Below are 15,285 nucleotides of genomic sequence, written 5' to 3' on the forward strand. Positions count from 1 at the left end.
CTCTACATGTTTTTCTTGTCCCAAACTTACTACTCTATCTCAGAGAGCACTAAAGTGCCCCAAGGAGCTGGACCTTCTCCTTCATCACAAGTCAGCACTGCACAAGGAAGCACGCACTCCATGAGTAAATATTCCCAATACGTTAAGCAAGAATTTCAATACAAAATGCTGACAATAAAATAGTAAAGGAAAATTAATTTAGAAACAGATGTATGTTTTTTTGAATTAAAAGGATTTGCAACAAGAGTTTTGTATACATATAGGAACAAAGATTATTTACTTCTCCGGTATGTGAAGAGGCTACTGATAATCATTAAAAGAGACTGTTTTCCCACCTGCTTGCACCATCTCAGCTGTTTACATGAAACAGAGATGCTACTCATATGGTACAACAGGAGAACTTTCAGCGGCAGGCTGCACAGTCTACAGTCTGTCTTTAAAAAAGTACTTGGCATTTCCCATACACACAAAGGCATGTCTTTTTCATCCCTTGCCTAATTAGAACAAATGAGGCAATTGCCTAGCATTTTCTGCAAACAAATGGGATTTAAAAAAAAAAACAAAAAAGACGTTCTCAAACAGATAATCCTATGAAATTCTACACTGAAGCTTGGAGCACTACATTTCCACAGCCAATTTTCAATTTAATTAGAAAGTCAGTAATTTCCGTTAATTTTAATATAAAATAACTATTCTTTTCAATACATGAGATAAGTAGATTTAATAAGTTAAAAACTCTACAATTATAAACTTCATTTTATTATTAAAACTGGTATTTTCCCGTGACTATTATCACATAAAATTAAATTGAAAAAATCAAAATTAAAACCCCTTTACTTCTTAAATGAGCAACTCTAATTAGGGAAAACATGAGAAAGGAAATACCTGTTTCTCCCCACAAGGCATCAGTGTCGTTGATGTCTATGTCATGGTCCTTTTCAATTGTCAAGATGTAACAAACCACCTGTCAGAAAGAGTTAGCGGAGACGTAGGGAGCCATAAAAACATCAGTTGGCACTCGCAAGACAGAGCAACAGGCAGAAGACTTTAAAAAGCAGGATTGCTTCTCTCTTGATGCACATGAATCAAACAAAATTAGTATTGTTCATAATCCACCCACGCAAGCTCAGTACGATTTTTAGTATGACTCGAAGATGACTGAATGTTATTAAAAGCAGTTAAAAAAAACCCCAGTGCCCTTCTGTTAATTGGTTCAGGGTTTTACATGATTATGATTTAATGAGCCCCTGTGTGACCTACATATGCCAGAATAATCAAGACAAACAATGTCGTCCCCCCGCCCCCCCCCAAAAAAAAGCATCCCAGTTCAGTGAGCAAATTCCATACTGCCTAAAACAAAGGGGGGAAAAAAGAGAATATTTGCATACATCTTGCAAAATGGCGATTCCTATGCTGTTCCTTTTACTTCATTTATGTCTTAGCTGTTTTTCAAAATTTTTTCACAGAATGTTTTAAGCATACGCCGTTAAATGCTAATTTTTATAATTCAGATGAGTTAAAATTTAAGTTTTGCTGTGTTTTTATTTTATTAAGAAAATCTATATTTTGTAACCACAGGCTAGTAAAAGATTATTCAATTAAAACCTCTTCTAATGGCTATTTTCTAACGGAGGAGATGCCCACTGAGACTGCGGCAAGTGGGTAGGGGAGTAGAATCACACTAACAAAAGGTTTGGGTGCTACGGGAAAAAGCAAAGGATAAAGTAGAATTATGATTAATGTGATCTATTTTGCTGATATTCAGGAGTTGACTGCTTTCATTTAATCAGTGGATAGCAAACAAGAAGTTTTATGAGAGTGAAGGAAAGTTAATCATAGTTCAGAATCCTCAAATTTATACTGTGAGACAGTGATGGCTCATATATCATATAATAAAATAACTGTAGGTAAACATTTCAATGTTTGAATCATGTAAACAACTTTCAAGATTAGAATTCTTGATCTTATGGCAATTAAAGAAATAACGGATTTAAAAGATGTAAATATTGAAAGGGTTTTACTGAAGAGATTTTAAGTTTCCACTTTTGGCACATCACTTATAATACACACACAGGAAATTCCATCAGCCTAGTTTGATCTTTATTCAATTATCTTTACCTAACCGTTACTTTTATAGCAAGGTTAAGATTTATTTTCCTAATGAACAAGACATAGTTGTATTACCTAAAGATGTAAAGCGTTTTTAGCATTTCTTATGTGTTTACCTTTAGTGCTCCTTTTACTGAATAATACCGTAATGCTGACAAACAATTCTTTTATCATATACATGCATACAACCCCAAATTTCTGTCTTCAGTGACGTTAAGCTGAAGTAAGCTGAATTTTGTAACTTGACATGCGCATCAGGTTAAAAAGTTAAGCACATGCAAGTATGTGCAATATACATTTTGTTATACTATGAAAAAAAAAACCCCTCAACCTCAAGTAGAAACATACTAGGGTGGATCACTGATACAGAATATCACCATCACCATGAGAGATTTAGGAGGACTTCCAAGAACAAAGAGGAAAAAGTAGACAGAAGATTACATACAAACAAATCCTGAAGCAAAGAATATCACTGGATAATTAACGACAGTGTTTAAAACAGCTGCTAAGAATGCATACTACTTTAAATATCAGAAGTTTCAATAGTTCTGTTTCCCAAACCTCTTTTAAAAATAGCTGCCAGCACCGTTGTACAATTCTGATAAATTCAAACAGATCTGGAAATACGTGAACTATCAACCTACCTGGCAGTGTCCCATACTGGAAGCTGCTGTTAAAGCTTGTTGCAGTGCCTGGCTTTTTCTTAGTGAATTTTGTTCTTGGGAAGGAGTTAACCAAGCAACACTGAGCAAGTATTCAAGGATATCGCAATGCCCTCTCAATGCACTATGGACCAAAGCACACTGGCCTTTCTTGTCTACATAGTCAGCCTGAATTGGGGAAAAAAATAAACATTCAAAGTTAAAGAGTCTAGTGAAAGTCCATGGGGAGGAGAAGCTCATGAGGACTGCAAGAGAGCAAATGTCACTCCTATCTTCAACAAGGGCAAGAAGTAAGATCTGGGGAATTACAGACCAAACAGCCTCACCTCAGTTGCCGGGAAGGTGATGGGAAAACCTGGAAACCTTTTCCAAACACAGGAAAGACAAGAGGGTGACCAGGAGTAGTCAGCATGGATTTACCAAGGATAAATCATGCTTAACCAAGGTGACAGCCTTCTACAATGAGGCGACTGGTTTGGTGGGTGAGGGGAGAGCTGTGGATGTTGTCTACCTCGACTTCAGTAAGGCTTCTGACACTGTCTGCCATCACACAGTCAGGGACAAGCTGATGAAGTACAGGGGATAGATGTGCACGGTGAGGTGGACCCAAAACCGGACAAATGGATGGGCCAGAGGGTTGTGATCAGGGGCACATGGAAAATGCTTCATGGAAGTCTGTGTGGATGTTCTGGACTCCCCCGCTGCCCCACTCCAAGTCCGTACGTCTTATTTATATACTTGTGTACAACAACAGTTTTTATTAGGCCTTTGCATGATTTTCACAGCTGCAAACATTGCATCTTTGTGACCCAGCTTACCTTTGCACCTTTTTTGCACAGCAGTGAAACGATGTTCATGTGGCCTGCAGCAGCTGCGTAACTAAGTGCTGTCATCCCATTTTCTGAAGTTCCATCAATAGCAGCTCCAAATTCTAGTAAAAGAGTGACCACTTCTTCATGGCCAAGGTGTGACTGAACACACAGCACTGGAGCGTTATTTAGTACTTCAGTCCTGTAATTCACATTTGCTCCTGCCAAGATCAGCAGCCGACTCACCTAAAATTTAATTTAAACAAAACAGTTTTTCCGTAATATTTGTCTGAATTTATTAAGAGACTTTGACATCTTGATTCAGGTACTCATACGTTAGTTCCTAATTCTGAAGCAGATTTTATTGGCTGACATTGACTTCATAACATATACAGCAACAGAAAGTTTAAAATCATCTGTTAGCCAACAGATTATTGTATTACTGAACTACACACTCCTAGTGAGCTTCCCCTGAAACTCACTACACTCTCACCACAATTTCATCTGTGTGACTTGCTACTCTGCAGATTTACGTAACTGACCCCATTAACATAAAACCAGATTGCGTAAAAAGCACTCTCAAAAAATTATCAGAGCGTGTGTGTGTGTGTGCATGTACAGACAAATTTCCAATCAAAAGGCTAAAATTGCAAATTATCAACTTGGATTTCCCCATCCATAGTCCAGGGATTCGACTAATAGTGCAAAGTTCTGGCGTTTTACATCCTTTCACAGTATTTCCCCACTTAAAGTTCCCTGGATACTTCCCCATACAAGAAAACACGTCTGAAGTCTGCCCAGCAGATCAGGCGGAACATCCGACCCCCTCAAAATGCATCCACACGCTTACCTACGCTACAGAGCACGGCTACATCGGAATCGGGGTGAAACCCTTCTTTCCATCAAAGCCATCGAGGAAAACTGAACTGGACTTTATAAACAGCTTAAAGCAGTACATGAAAACTCATTACCAAGAAGTTCAGTTACAGATGCACAATGGTAGCTTTTTTCTTCTAAAGGGTTACGTTAGTTTCAACATTCACCAACAGAGTTACAGCAACAGTGGCAGAGGAAGCACTGATGGTACCTGAATGCTTATTTTCTTACCTTCACATTGGGTGTATAGATGTTTCTCAGAGAGGCCAGGGCTGCGGACAGTCCATCAGTACTATAACCGATCCACAAGGCTTGGAGATGACTGGAAGAAATTCCAGTCCTTTTACTCTGACCCTAACAAAAATGATATAACAGGAAATCTCGCTATAGGATTAGAAATACTATTTATATCTATATCTCATCAGTATAAAGAGAAGTAACAATTTTGTTAGCACTACCAAGTATTTTGCATGAGCTTCTAACAAATTATTAAAGCAACTCAGAGGAGAATCTCTAAGACTCAGTCATATGAATAGATCATAAAACCTATTAAGCAGTAAGCTTTACCTTAAAAATGTGAGCTTTAAGTATATGATGCCCAAGTTCCATAGTTTGTTGGCGGTTTAACTTTCCCTCTTGTCGAGAAAACATGAAAGCCAGTAGAGCATGTCCGCTCCTAGTAAAAAGGATTAAGAGAGAAGCGTTTATAACTATACTTCCCGTAAATATCCTAACACATCTGCACGCCTGTCATTATAGCTCAGCTTTCTTTGTCAGACTAGTGAAACATACCATTACATCTGAACAAAATTCTTTCCATAACGAAACAATGCACAGAGAAAAAAGGCAAATTTCAAAGTTGAGTGTTTCAACTCCTAGTGTTTCTCTGGTGCCACCTCACAAGAGCCCCTGCCAGAGCCATGGCAGCTTCGGACACCAAGGTGCGCACTGCTCCCTTTGGCCTTCCTTCACCTCAGAGTCAGGAACTGCAGGTGCCTCAGACGAAACCCCATCCTTTCAGATGCAGAAGATCTGGATCTTCTTGAAATCTGATACAAAATGTGTATTTAGTAATTCTACATCTACATTAGTCAGTGGTTAGTGCTCCAGGAAACAGTGGAAATGGTATAACCCTGAAAAAATAAGGTTATCATATACTACATATTAATTAGACTATATACTGGAACTGGACAATTAACCATATGGTAATTAGACTATTCATCTGGGCGATGAAGTTGGGGCAGGCTTCTTGCCCTGTCTTTGGAAGTTTCTGAACAGAACTTTTCCAAAATGGAAGGTTCGATTACGAGCAGCAGCACCCCAGCTCCAGAGGGAGCTGCAGCCACCCCAACACCGGCCGGGGCCGAGCGCGGCAGCCCTGGGCATCCAACCACTGAGCTGCTCTGGCAAACACACTTGAAAGCACAGACAAGTCCTGGGTTGGTGGTAATTTTAACTGTCAGCGTTATTTCTTCTTTTGTAAAAACAAAAAACCTAAAACCCTGAAGAATTTGAAAAAAATGGAAGATGCAGACTGCGACAACATGCATGTATAACAACAGCTTCTTGTCTCCAATTTAGCTAATTCATGCTCTTTAAGTCAAAGGTGAGATGGAACAAACTGAAACATTGTGCCATGAGGATGTAATTATAGAACGAAATGTCTTAATATTTTTATGTTTAAAAGAGCCCAAATGATCTGTTCTTTCTAATCCTGCACTCTAAATGGTACTCTGATTTCTCCATGAAGGTACCACAGTCAAATGCAAATTTGCAAATTCTACAAAGTCAGTTATGCACTGTAACCTCTGATAATTCTGGTGAAGTCTACCGCCACACACATAAAAGTTTTAATTTTTGGAAAAAATTAGGTGTGCTTGCGTTTTAACATTACTCTTTCCTCTCACCAATTGTTGCAACCAATTATATAAAACATAACTGCAGTTATTTGAACATTATTTACTCGAGGTTTCATTTACCTTGGCTCGCATAAGAAGTCCGTATTTTCACCATCTGCTCTCCATACAAGCCATTCCCTGAAGGAAGGATGGCAGAACATACGTGTTTTGTCGCGCCTTTTAATCAGAAAACACGAAAGGGCTTCCATCCTTTGGCTGAAGTCTTCCCATTGCTGTTCACCATTTATGTGGCCAGCATTAACAGCCTGGAAAATCTGGTCATCCGTCATGGGGTGGAGGGACGCCAGCGCCACATTTAATATTGGCAGGGCTCGCTCAAAAGCAGAGTTTGTCATGAACTTCATATTGCACTGAAGTAAGTACAGTTCTGATAGAGACACTGGAACAACCTTGTAGCTTGCACTTTTGATTACTAAGTGACCTTTTTGGAAAAGATCCAGAGTGAGTTTCAAATAGAGATAAGATCCCAGGCTTCTCATGATCAGGTGGTTACTCACTTTCCCAATAATAGCTGCATCAGCTTTTCCATTTAAAGATATGTTGTTTATAATTTCCTGGCTGTTATTAATTCTGTACTGAATATAAGCATTCAAGTCATCATGAATTTCTTTGTTGTCTGGAAAATCGTCCAGGGATATTGCGATGAAGGGCAGTGAACTTACTACTTCCTGTGAGGGGGAGAGGGGAAAAAAAAGAAAGAAAAACCCAAAACACACAGGCATTACAGTATGCCAGCACTGAAAACCCAACAATGCATCTCTGCTATATTGCTCTTCTGTAATGAGTACCAGACAGATTGAGAAGAAATTCAGTATCTCTGCGATGGCTTTGCAAATATCGTCCCCTGATAACAGGTAGAACAATATTTCTACATTTCATCATTTTTCATAGGAAGGTCTCAAATATTTTACTGACCAAGCTCAGCAAGGCAACTGAAGGGGATGAGCTATAGAAACGATCACTTCAAAATTAAGGGAACAGGAAACAGCTACCAGAATTGGACCCTAAGACAGGCCAGGGGAAGGTAGAAGGAATGATTTATTAAGAAACATCAGAAGTGCCAAGAGAGAAAAGAATCTCCTCATCATTACATCCTCCAGTACCAGAAAGGTGCCACCCACACATGCACAGTCCTGTTCGGTTTACGGCAAGTCCTGAGTGCGGCACAGTCAGACGCTTCAACAGCTTCACCTGAACACGTTCTTATCTTTATGTAACACAGAGCACATTTATCTTGATGTAAATAAAGATGAAAAAGACCTAAAACTTCTTACATAGAGGCATACATCAGAGGGGTTTAACAAACGTCTCAACACTTTTGCAACAGAAAAAGGAAATCTCTATTCCACTTTAAAGTAGTTACATGGATTTGAAAAAGCTGAACTTTCAGGGTAGTGAGATGTTTTGATCACAGACACGCACTTCTGAGAGGAAACAGTCCCTACTACGGAAACCCCTTGTGAAAAATAAAAATTCAGTTGAGCCAGTGAAACGCTTAGAGACCGAGCAGCAAGGAGGCCGATGAGAAATCAACTCTCAGAAGTTGTCCTGAAGCACCGTAACAGGTGTCACGCCAGCGCTGCCTTGCACCCTGTCAGCTCGGTGCACACAGCAGCTCCGGAGCTTCGGCCCGCGCCCCTGCAGACACGGACACTCCGTCGCGTTAGGGAACGGCTGCCTCCGAGCCGGGCCGCAGTCCTCCTGCAGGCCTTCTTCTCTGAGGAGGGACGCCGGCCCCAGCGGCTGTACGGACGGCGAGAGCCGGGTCTCGCGCACTGCCACGACGCACACAGTGTGCTGTCGCAGAGAAGCAGTGAAAGACTAGAACAGGCACACCCCGTCTTTTAAACCAAAGTGAACTGAAGGTGACTATCTTAAAAGCCTGACTAGTGCTAGAGACAAAGCCAGAGCTTTGTTCAGAACATTGCCGTCCAGTGCAGAGAAACGGGAATTCTGCATGGCCTCACTTAAACTCTCTCGGGATTTCTGCAAGTATCTCTTAGCTGCTTAATTCTCACAAAATGCTTTAATCTGAAGTTTTGAGGCAGTTCTTTTTCAGGGGCAGCAAACAGATGAAAAGATGCAGAAAGATCAACGGTAATAAGGTCAGAAAACAATCTCATCAATATAGGTAGTGGAATTGTGGCTTATCCTTTCCTAAAAAGTGAAAATTCAGAGCTTAATACTAGTAGAAATACACTCCAACAAGTACATGTTGAAGGGAAAAACACCTGTGGGCTACTAATTTTATTTTTTTTAAGCTTTCAATCATTCATTTGCCCAGGAAACATTATCAATCCTACTAGCATACTCAAAAAAATGATTCAAACCCAAAAAGCCTTCAATATCATACTTGTGCACAGTAAAGAAACATGCAACAACAAGGAAAAAAGGAAAAAACCCAGAAGACTTTACTTTGAATTCCTCCAAAACCAGTATTTTTCATAATTTCATAATAATGCAGCTGCACCAACACAAATTGGTGGTAGGAATTTGGGTAGGAAATTTGGGTAGGAAAAAAGGGTAGGAAAAAGGTTAAAAGTTGTTTTTACCTGGAAGTTAGTTCTTACAGTCACAACGAGCTTCAGCCAGGGAGGAAACTTACAGATTATGTTCGTGAGAAATACAGCAAGTGTGTCACCATAATCAGGTTTATGAAATTCAGCATCATTTAAACCATCTATCAAAATTATATAGTCTTCCTCAGGAATTTTCTGCTCTGAAACATGAAAATGAAAGAGGAAAGAATGAAAACAAATTCTCCTATTAAGTGACATATTTTTATTCCCAAATTTTGACCATCAAGAAATAAAACGTATCTCTATGCACCGCAATACATCTTACGGCATTTAAGCATTAGTTAGGAGATTAAAAAAAGCATTAGGAGATATAAAACAACATTGCCATGAAATGCGGAAAAATGGAAGCGATCACTTACAATAAAGTTTTTACTGGACTATTGTTATGGATCTATCACAGAATCGTTATGGTTGGAAGGGACCTTTAAGACCATCGAGTCCAACCGTTAACCCAGCACTGCCAAGTCCACCAATAAATCATGTCCCTCAGCACCACATCTGCCCGGCTTTTAAATACCTCCAGGGATGGCGACTCCACCACTTTCACAACTGATTAAAAAGATTAAACAAGGCTGTTAACATGTAAGAGATAAGAGATGCATGGATGTGGGAAGGCGGCATATGTAGATTGTTTAAACTATTAGTTAACACTGCTTTTAATAATATTTACTTAACACTTACCCTTTATTGGACTTACCAAACAAAAAAAAAGTTTACAATTTGCAAAAATCATAAAGGCACTGGTTTACACTTTCAGCTCTGAGGAGAAAAGTTTATTTTGCAACAGCTTGAGAAACTAGCAATATTCATTTTGAGCACTTGTTAAGGATGAAAATCCCAGGGGTAAACATAAGATTTGCCAATGGATTTTGAAGAAATTTGTTGACAGTCAACAAAATTCAAGAACTGCAAACCAGATTTCATAGGAATGACACACGCTCTGTTCACAAGGGCAAATCTCCCCTGTCTTGCCACGTATCAAGTACCAGCTCAAGCTGGCACATGCTGTGAAGCTAGCTGTTTCCAAGGAGCAGTCTGCTAGTGTTTTGTTGTTTTGTTTTTTTTCATATGAAAATCATGTTGTTATACGCTTTCTTAGAAAATTGCTGTATTCTAAAAGCAAGCAAACAACACATCCACTTTGCAGGTGTTTAGGCACAGAAAATTACAAAACAAAAAAGTGTGACAAATCTCAAAAGCATCTGAAAACATGATCATTTAATGCAAATGTGCCAGCCTTAACTTCAAGCTACAAAGTTACCCTTGAGTTTTCTGGCAAAAGAAGGAATGTAAAGTTTCCATCATCTTTGATAAGTTTCACAGAATTTTGCTTTAAAACATGAAACAACGGTTCAAAACCTACCTTAATAGGTTACAAACAACTACCACAATTAAGGAATCCCTTTCTCCAGGAACGTTCCGATTTATTTATTTCTTTTACAGCATTAAAACACATACTTTTTTTTCCACTTTCTGTGCAGTTTAGATTCAGTTTCTGCATCATTTTCTGCTTAACCTACCTTTCCTGAGGTTTGAAAGCGGTTCCAACACTCCCCTTTTAAAAGCTGCTGCTGGATCCTGGACACAAGACCTCAGGCTAAGCACGCTTTGTAGGTGAGGCTCCTTTATTAGAAGATCTCTGTATGCTGTTAATTGACTTGAACGACAAAGTAGAGCTGCAATACTGTGCACGAATTCTGGGACAAGACACGTATATGTGTTGTCAGCTTGACAGTAGTGATAAGCAACGACCTGGAGAATTAAAAAAAAAGTGTTACTCCTTCAGTATTTAAGGTGGTTACTTCCTAGTCCAATTACGATAAAGCATTACTAAAGTTTTCCAGTGTTAGAATAATTATCCAGCTCTGCAGCTGGTCTCAGATGGCCTGCGTCAGACACATGGAAAGGAAGACAATTAAATCAATTTTGACCCTGTAGGGCACGCAAAGAAGAAGAGAAATCAAAATACCAGGTTCTGGCAGAAAGAGAGTCATTTGAGTTCATGCCATTGGGATATAGTGGGTAAACAGCTAGGTAACAAATAGCACAAGAAAAATAACATGAGGCTCTGACTAAGCAACCTATTAGCTATAATTAACAACACTGTGTCACACACAGCAATGACCCAAGGATTAATTTGATCATCATCAGGAAACAGTAAATGACCAACAGCTGTGAAAGACATCCTCATATAGCAGAGAAAGAGGACAACTGGCGTTATTCTGATTATTGCAAAGGTGTGTATTACTTAAAAATAAAACATAACATAGGCATTATTTCTTTGAAAAAAATCAAACCACAAGGAAAGCCTGATGTAAATAAAAAGCTTGTACTTCAGTGGCTTTTGTAACATTATTTCCAAATAATACACATCACCTTAAAGACCGCAACAATAACCCCATGTTTTTCTCACAACTATTTTCATAAAGTATGCAGTTCAGACATTAATTATTTTTACTACCTAGGCAAAAAATAAAACACTTATCATAATAATCTAATGCAAAAGTAACTTTTGATTGCTTGCTTCAGACTCTCAAGAGTATGGAAAATAGAAAGACTACATTCAGATTCAACCTGTACCATAGAATACAGGTGGATTATACACAGACCAAACATTTTATCTTCTTTTTTTTTTTTTTCTTGCTTTAGGAAGGTACAGTGAGCATCTACCCGCAGAGAACACATGGCCGCTTTTGCAAGTAAAGGATCCCAACCTCCTATACGCACACAGAACAGATGTGACATTTTTAACGTAATTCTAAGATCAAGCAGAATTCAAGTAGTAACTTGAAAGGCAGAAAAGGTAGGTAGCTGGTTTCACCAGCCGTGAAATGTACACGTCCAAGGTTACTGCCTGTCCTCCCGGCAGTGCTGACTGGGATACCCAGACTCCCGTCTCCCCCAGGTTAGAGGTTTTCTAATACACTGAAAACCTATTAGTAAGTGAAAACTTACCTTTGAAGCAAGGCGTCTCACGGAATCACCTGTTTGGTTTTGGTATTCGGGACTACCAGGACAATTCAGGGTCTTCATTGTATTGGTACCACTTGTTGGAGGAGCAGACGGAGATACCTGACTTAAGGGAATCTCCAGACTGGAGTCACCACCTACTTATAAGAGGGAACAAATACAAAAAAGACCAAATTTGCTGATAGCGGATTGTTTTATCGGAAAACATCATGGAATATCTTTACTGCTAGAGTAAAAATTAAAACTGAACAGCATTAAAAGAAGCCTGCAACCAGTCTGATAAATACAGGCACATACTTGCAATTTACAATTTTAAACAATTCAGCTGACTTTTAGATCAAAACTATAGAATTATCGAAAGCAAAACCATGATGATATGAACAGCTTCCCTATGAAAATTACGTATGTGATAACTCATTGATGACTAACAGTTATTATATAACTGAACTCTTGGGAAATATAAGCAATTTATGATGATTATTATCATTAATATTATTATTTGAAGTGTCAGCAGGGGAAGAAGCAGTAACGACAGTCACACCATCCCTCCAGTTAACGTAGGCACTGGATCGGTGTGCTGACAGAATCCGATGGATCACAGCAGAAGACAGAATGGGTTTCCACAGCTTTATTCTTGCCTCTACTGAAATTACATGGAAAACGCACGGTACTGAGCAGTGTGTGGTACACAGTGGGGAAGAAACATGTCACCTCTCTGTTTCCAAACTAACGGGAGAGAACAAGCCAATACAGTCACCCTGCCGGCAGACTCCAGGGTATGCACTGCCTGGGAGAAGGAAGAGATTTTATACAGTGTCTCCATTTTACAGCTTTTTTGATGGGCCAAGCCCATGCTGTATTAAGTGCAAGTTATTTGTCAAAGCATACAATTTTAAGTTTCCTTTCTTCACTGGAGGAAACAAGTGTTTCCCAAGGGGTTGATGAAGCCCGAGGACCTTAAGGCAGAAAAGCAAACAACATTCTGACTCTTGTTACCAGTACAAAACCCCAAACAGTGACTCAGAAAAGGAACACACCTTTGGGTGATGAATTAGGGCTATTTGAAGCTATTTGCCTCATGCGACCTCCATGGCAGCTAAGTGCCACCAGCCGAGAAATAACTGCAGTCTTCCCAAATCCCACATTTCCAGTGATGGCTGCTCCCCTGTTCTCTGCTGGATCAGTGTTCCTCAGTTTTTCTTCAATTGCCTGAAACAGCCATTCTCGTCCAACAAAGACTGAGTCTGTGGTTATGCTCGGCACTTCAAACAACAGTGGCTTCAGCATAATGTCTTGAGGCTTATAGGGGACGAAACGAGCTGAAAGAAGGTGGCAGGGAGAAAAGTTTATTTGAAGAAATTAATGCAATAAATGCAATAAAACAGCACTGTTTCAGAAGATCATTCCAGTCAGTGGCCTTCTTAATAGTGTTCATAAACAGACTTCTTAAAGCTTCCATCATGAAAGCAGTAAAAAATTATTTGCTCAGTTCAGGTCATCTCTACGTGAATTAAATTCTAGAGAAGAGAAACTACAAGTATAATTTGAGTAATTTTTCACAATTGAACTTGAGTTAATAAGTCGCAGAATCCAAAAGTTTTCTTAAAAATACATTAATAATTATATAAATGGGGGTAAACATTTTTCTAACTCTAACTCTAAACCGTGCCCTGCACACTTAGATAAACAATATACTGATTTTTTATTAAAAGCCACACATGCAACTTCTAAACCACAGCATTCTGCAGGAAAAAGAGTAAGCAAGCATCTTATTTTCAGATGTGTCGAGCGACACACTCTAAAATATCACTCAGTGGGGAGGGGCATTTACCAAGGTCTCAGAACACCCATGTTACAAAACAGCGAAGAGCTGCAGGGCTGTGCCGAGGCAGACGCAGACGTGAACACGTACCTTTGCTCTCCTGCTGCACTCTGCCGCCAGCAGTGTTGTGCCAAGGTAAGCGAATTGAAGTGCGTAAAGGAGCATTTCTTTGTCCATCCAAGTAACTCAGATCTTCCAGTTTGGTTGAACTTGTTGCTACAGTATTAACGGATTGAAGCTTATTTTTCTCTCAGCGTTAGTTACAAAGAATATTTTTAATTATTACAGTTCTTTCCTAAACATAGTACTTACAGATCAGTTTTTCTAGACAATGGCAGTGGTTGAAGTCATTCAGGTTATAGCATTTACAAAATGCTTTTCAACCAAGTTCATTAAAGATTTAGTTGGATTCTTTCCCTTTCTGATGGCCCTCACGTCTGCCTTAACCTCCTCATGTGGTAAACAGTTCTCATGTTAATAGTTTCCATTTTGACTATGAGAACAACCAGATCAGTGAGGTCAGAAGCATTAAGAAGAGGTTCAGAAATTAGCTGCTAGTATTCTAACTCTGAGGAAATATTTACATTCCTTTTCTATTGAATGCCACAGAATTCTGGATAACGTTTTTTCTTTTCTTCAATTTTTAAACCAAAACAATAGCTATGCCAAAGAAGAGCTGAAAATCCAGAGAACATATTTGCCACGTTATGTCAGGGATATATACTTTTTCACCAGAAATAAACCAAATGAACATTCACATTACACAAAGCAGGTCTCAAATTGCTATCAAATCCAAAATCTTCCATCTGTTGGACAGATGACACAGCAGGGCATAAGCAATTCAGATTTCTGGAGTGCACTGACAACAACCTCCTGACATAAGCGACCGGGAAGCCAAAAAGGAAAGATGCTCTGCTGGACCTGATACAAACAGGGAAGAACTTGTCACAGATGTGACAGCTGGGGGCAATTTTGGCTGCAGTGACCACGAGATGGCGGAGTTCAGGATCCTAACATGAGAGAACAGAGCAAAAAGCAGGAGCACAACACCAGCTTTCAGGAGCATGGACTTTAACCTCTTCAGAGCTCTGCCTGGAAGAATCCCATGGTGCACAGTCCTGGAGAGAAGGATCCAAAAGAGCCGGTTGGCACTCAAGAATAACATCCTGCAAGTTCAAGGAAGAATCATTCTGACAAGCTGGAAAAAAAGCAAATACGGCAGGAGACTTGCATGGATAGCAAGGAGCTCTTAATTGAACACGGGCTGGATGGGGCTTTGAGCAATCTGATCTAGTGAAAGATGTCCCTGTCCACAGCAGGGAGGTTGGAACTAGGTGATCTTTGAAGTTCCCTTCCAACCCAAACTATTCTGTGATTCTACGACACTATAAGATGATGACTGGCTTGGTGGATGAGGGGAGAGCTGTGGATGTTCTCTACCTTGGCTTTAGTAAGGCTTCTGATGTTGTCTCCTATCACACAGTCATGGACAAGCTGATGAAGTACAGGTGATAGATGTGCACGATGAGGTGGACCTAA

General features: G+C 39.6%; 1 protein-coding gene across 8 annotated transcripts in view; it reads right to left on the reverse strand.

The window, feature by feature from the left end:
- TANC1 (tetratricopeptide repeat, ankyrin repeat and coiled-coil containing 1) overlaps positions 1–15,285 on the reverse strand; it is an 82,196-nt gene that overhangs the window by 13,568 nt on the left and 53,343 nt on the right. For all 8 annotated transcript variants that reach the window (XM_063342683.1, XM_063342685.1, XM_063342681.1 and 5 more), the window contains 11 exons: positions 13,837–13,962; positions 12,962–13,243; positions 11,910–12,061; positions 10,475–10,706; positions 8,928–9,094; positions 6,436–7,043; positions 5,024–5,132; positions 4,688–4,810; positions 3,590–3,826; positions 2,754–2,939; positions 886–964 (listed from right to left, as the gene is read on the reverse strand). In XM_063342683.1, the coding sequence (XP_063198753.1) occupies positions 886–964; positions 2,754–2,939; positions 3,590–3,826; positions 4,688–4,810; positions 5,024–5,132; positions 6,436–7,043; positions 8,928–9,094; positions 10,475–10,706; positions 11,910–12,061; positions 12,962–13,243; positions 13,837–13,962 (2,301 nt within the window). The remainder of the gene's footprint in view (positions 1–885; positions 965–2,753; positions 2,940–3,589; positions 3,827–4,687; positions 4,811–5,023; positions 5,133–6,435; positions 7,044–8,927; positions 9,095–10,474; positions 10,707–11,909; positions 12,062–12,961; positions 13,244–13,836; positions 13,963–15,285) is intronic.

Source organism: Chroicocephalus ridibundus, chromosome 7 (assembly GCF_963924245.1).
Source record: "Chroicocephalus ridibundus chromosome 7, bChrRid1.1, whole genome shotgun sequence".
In the NCBI taxonomy this organism is placed as follows: Eukaryota; Metazoa; Chordata; class Aves; order Charadriiformes; family Laridae; genus Chroicocephalus; species Chroicocephalus ridibundus.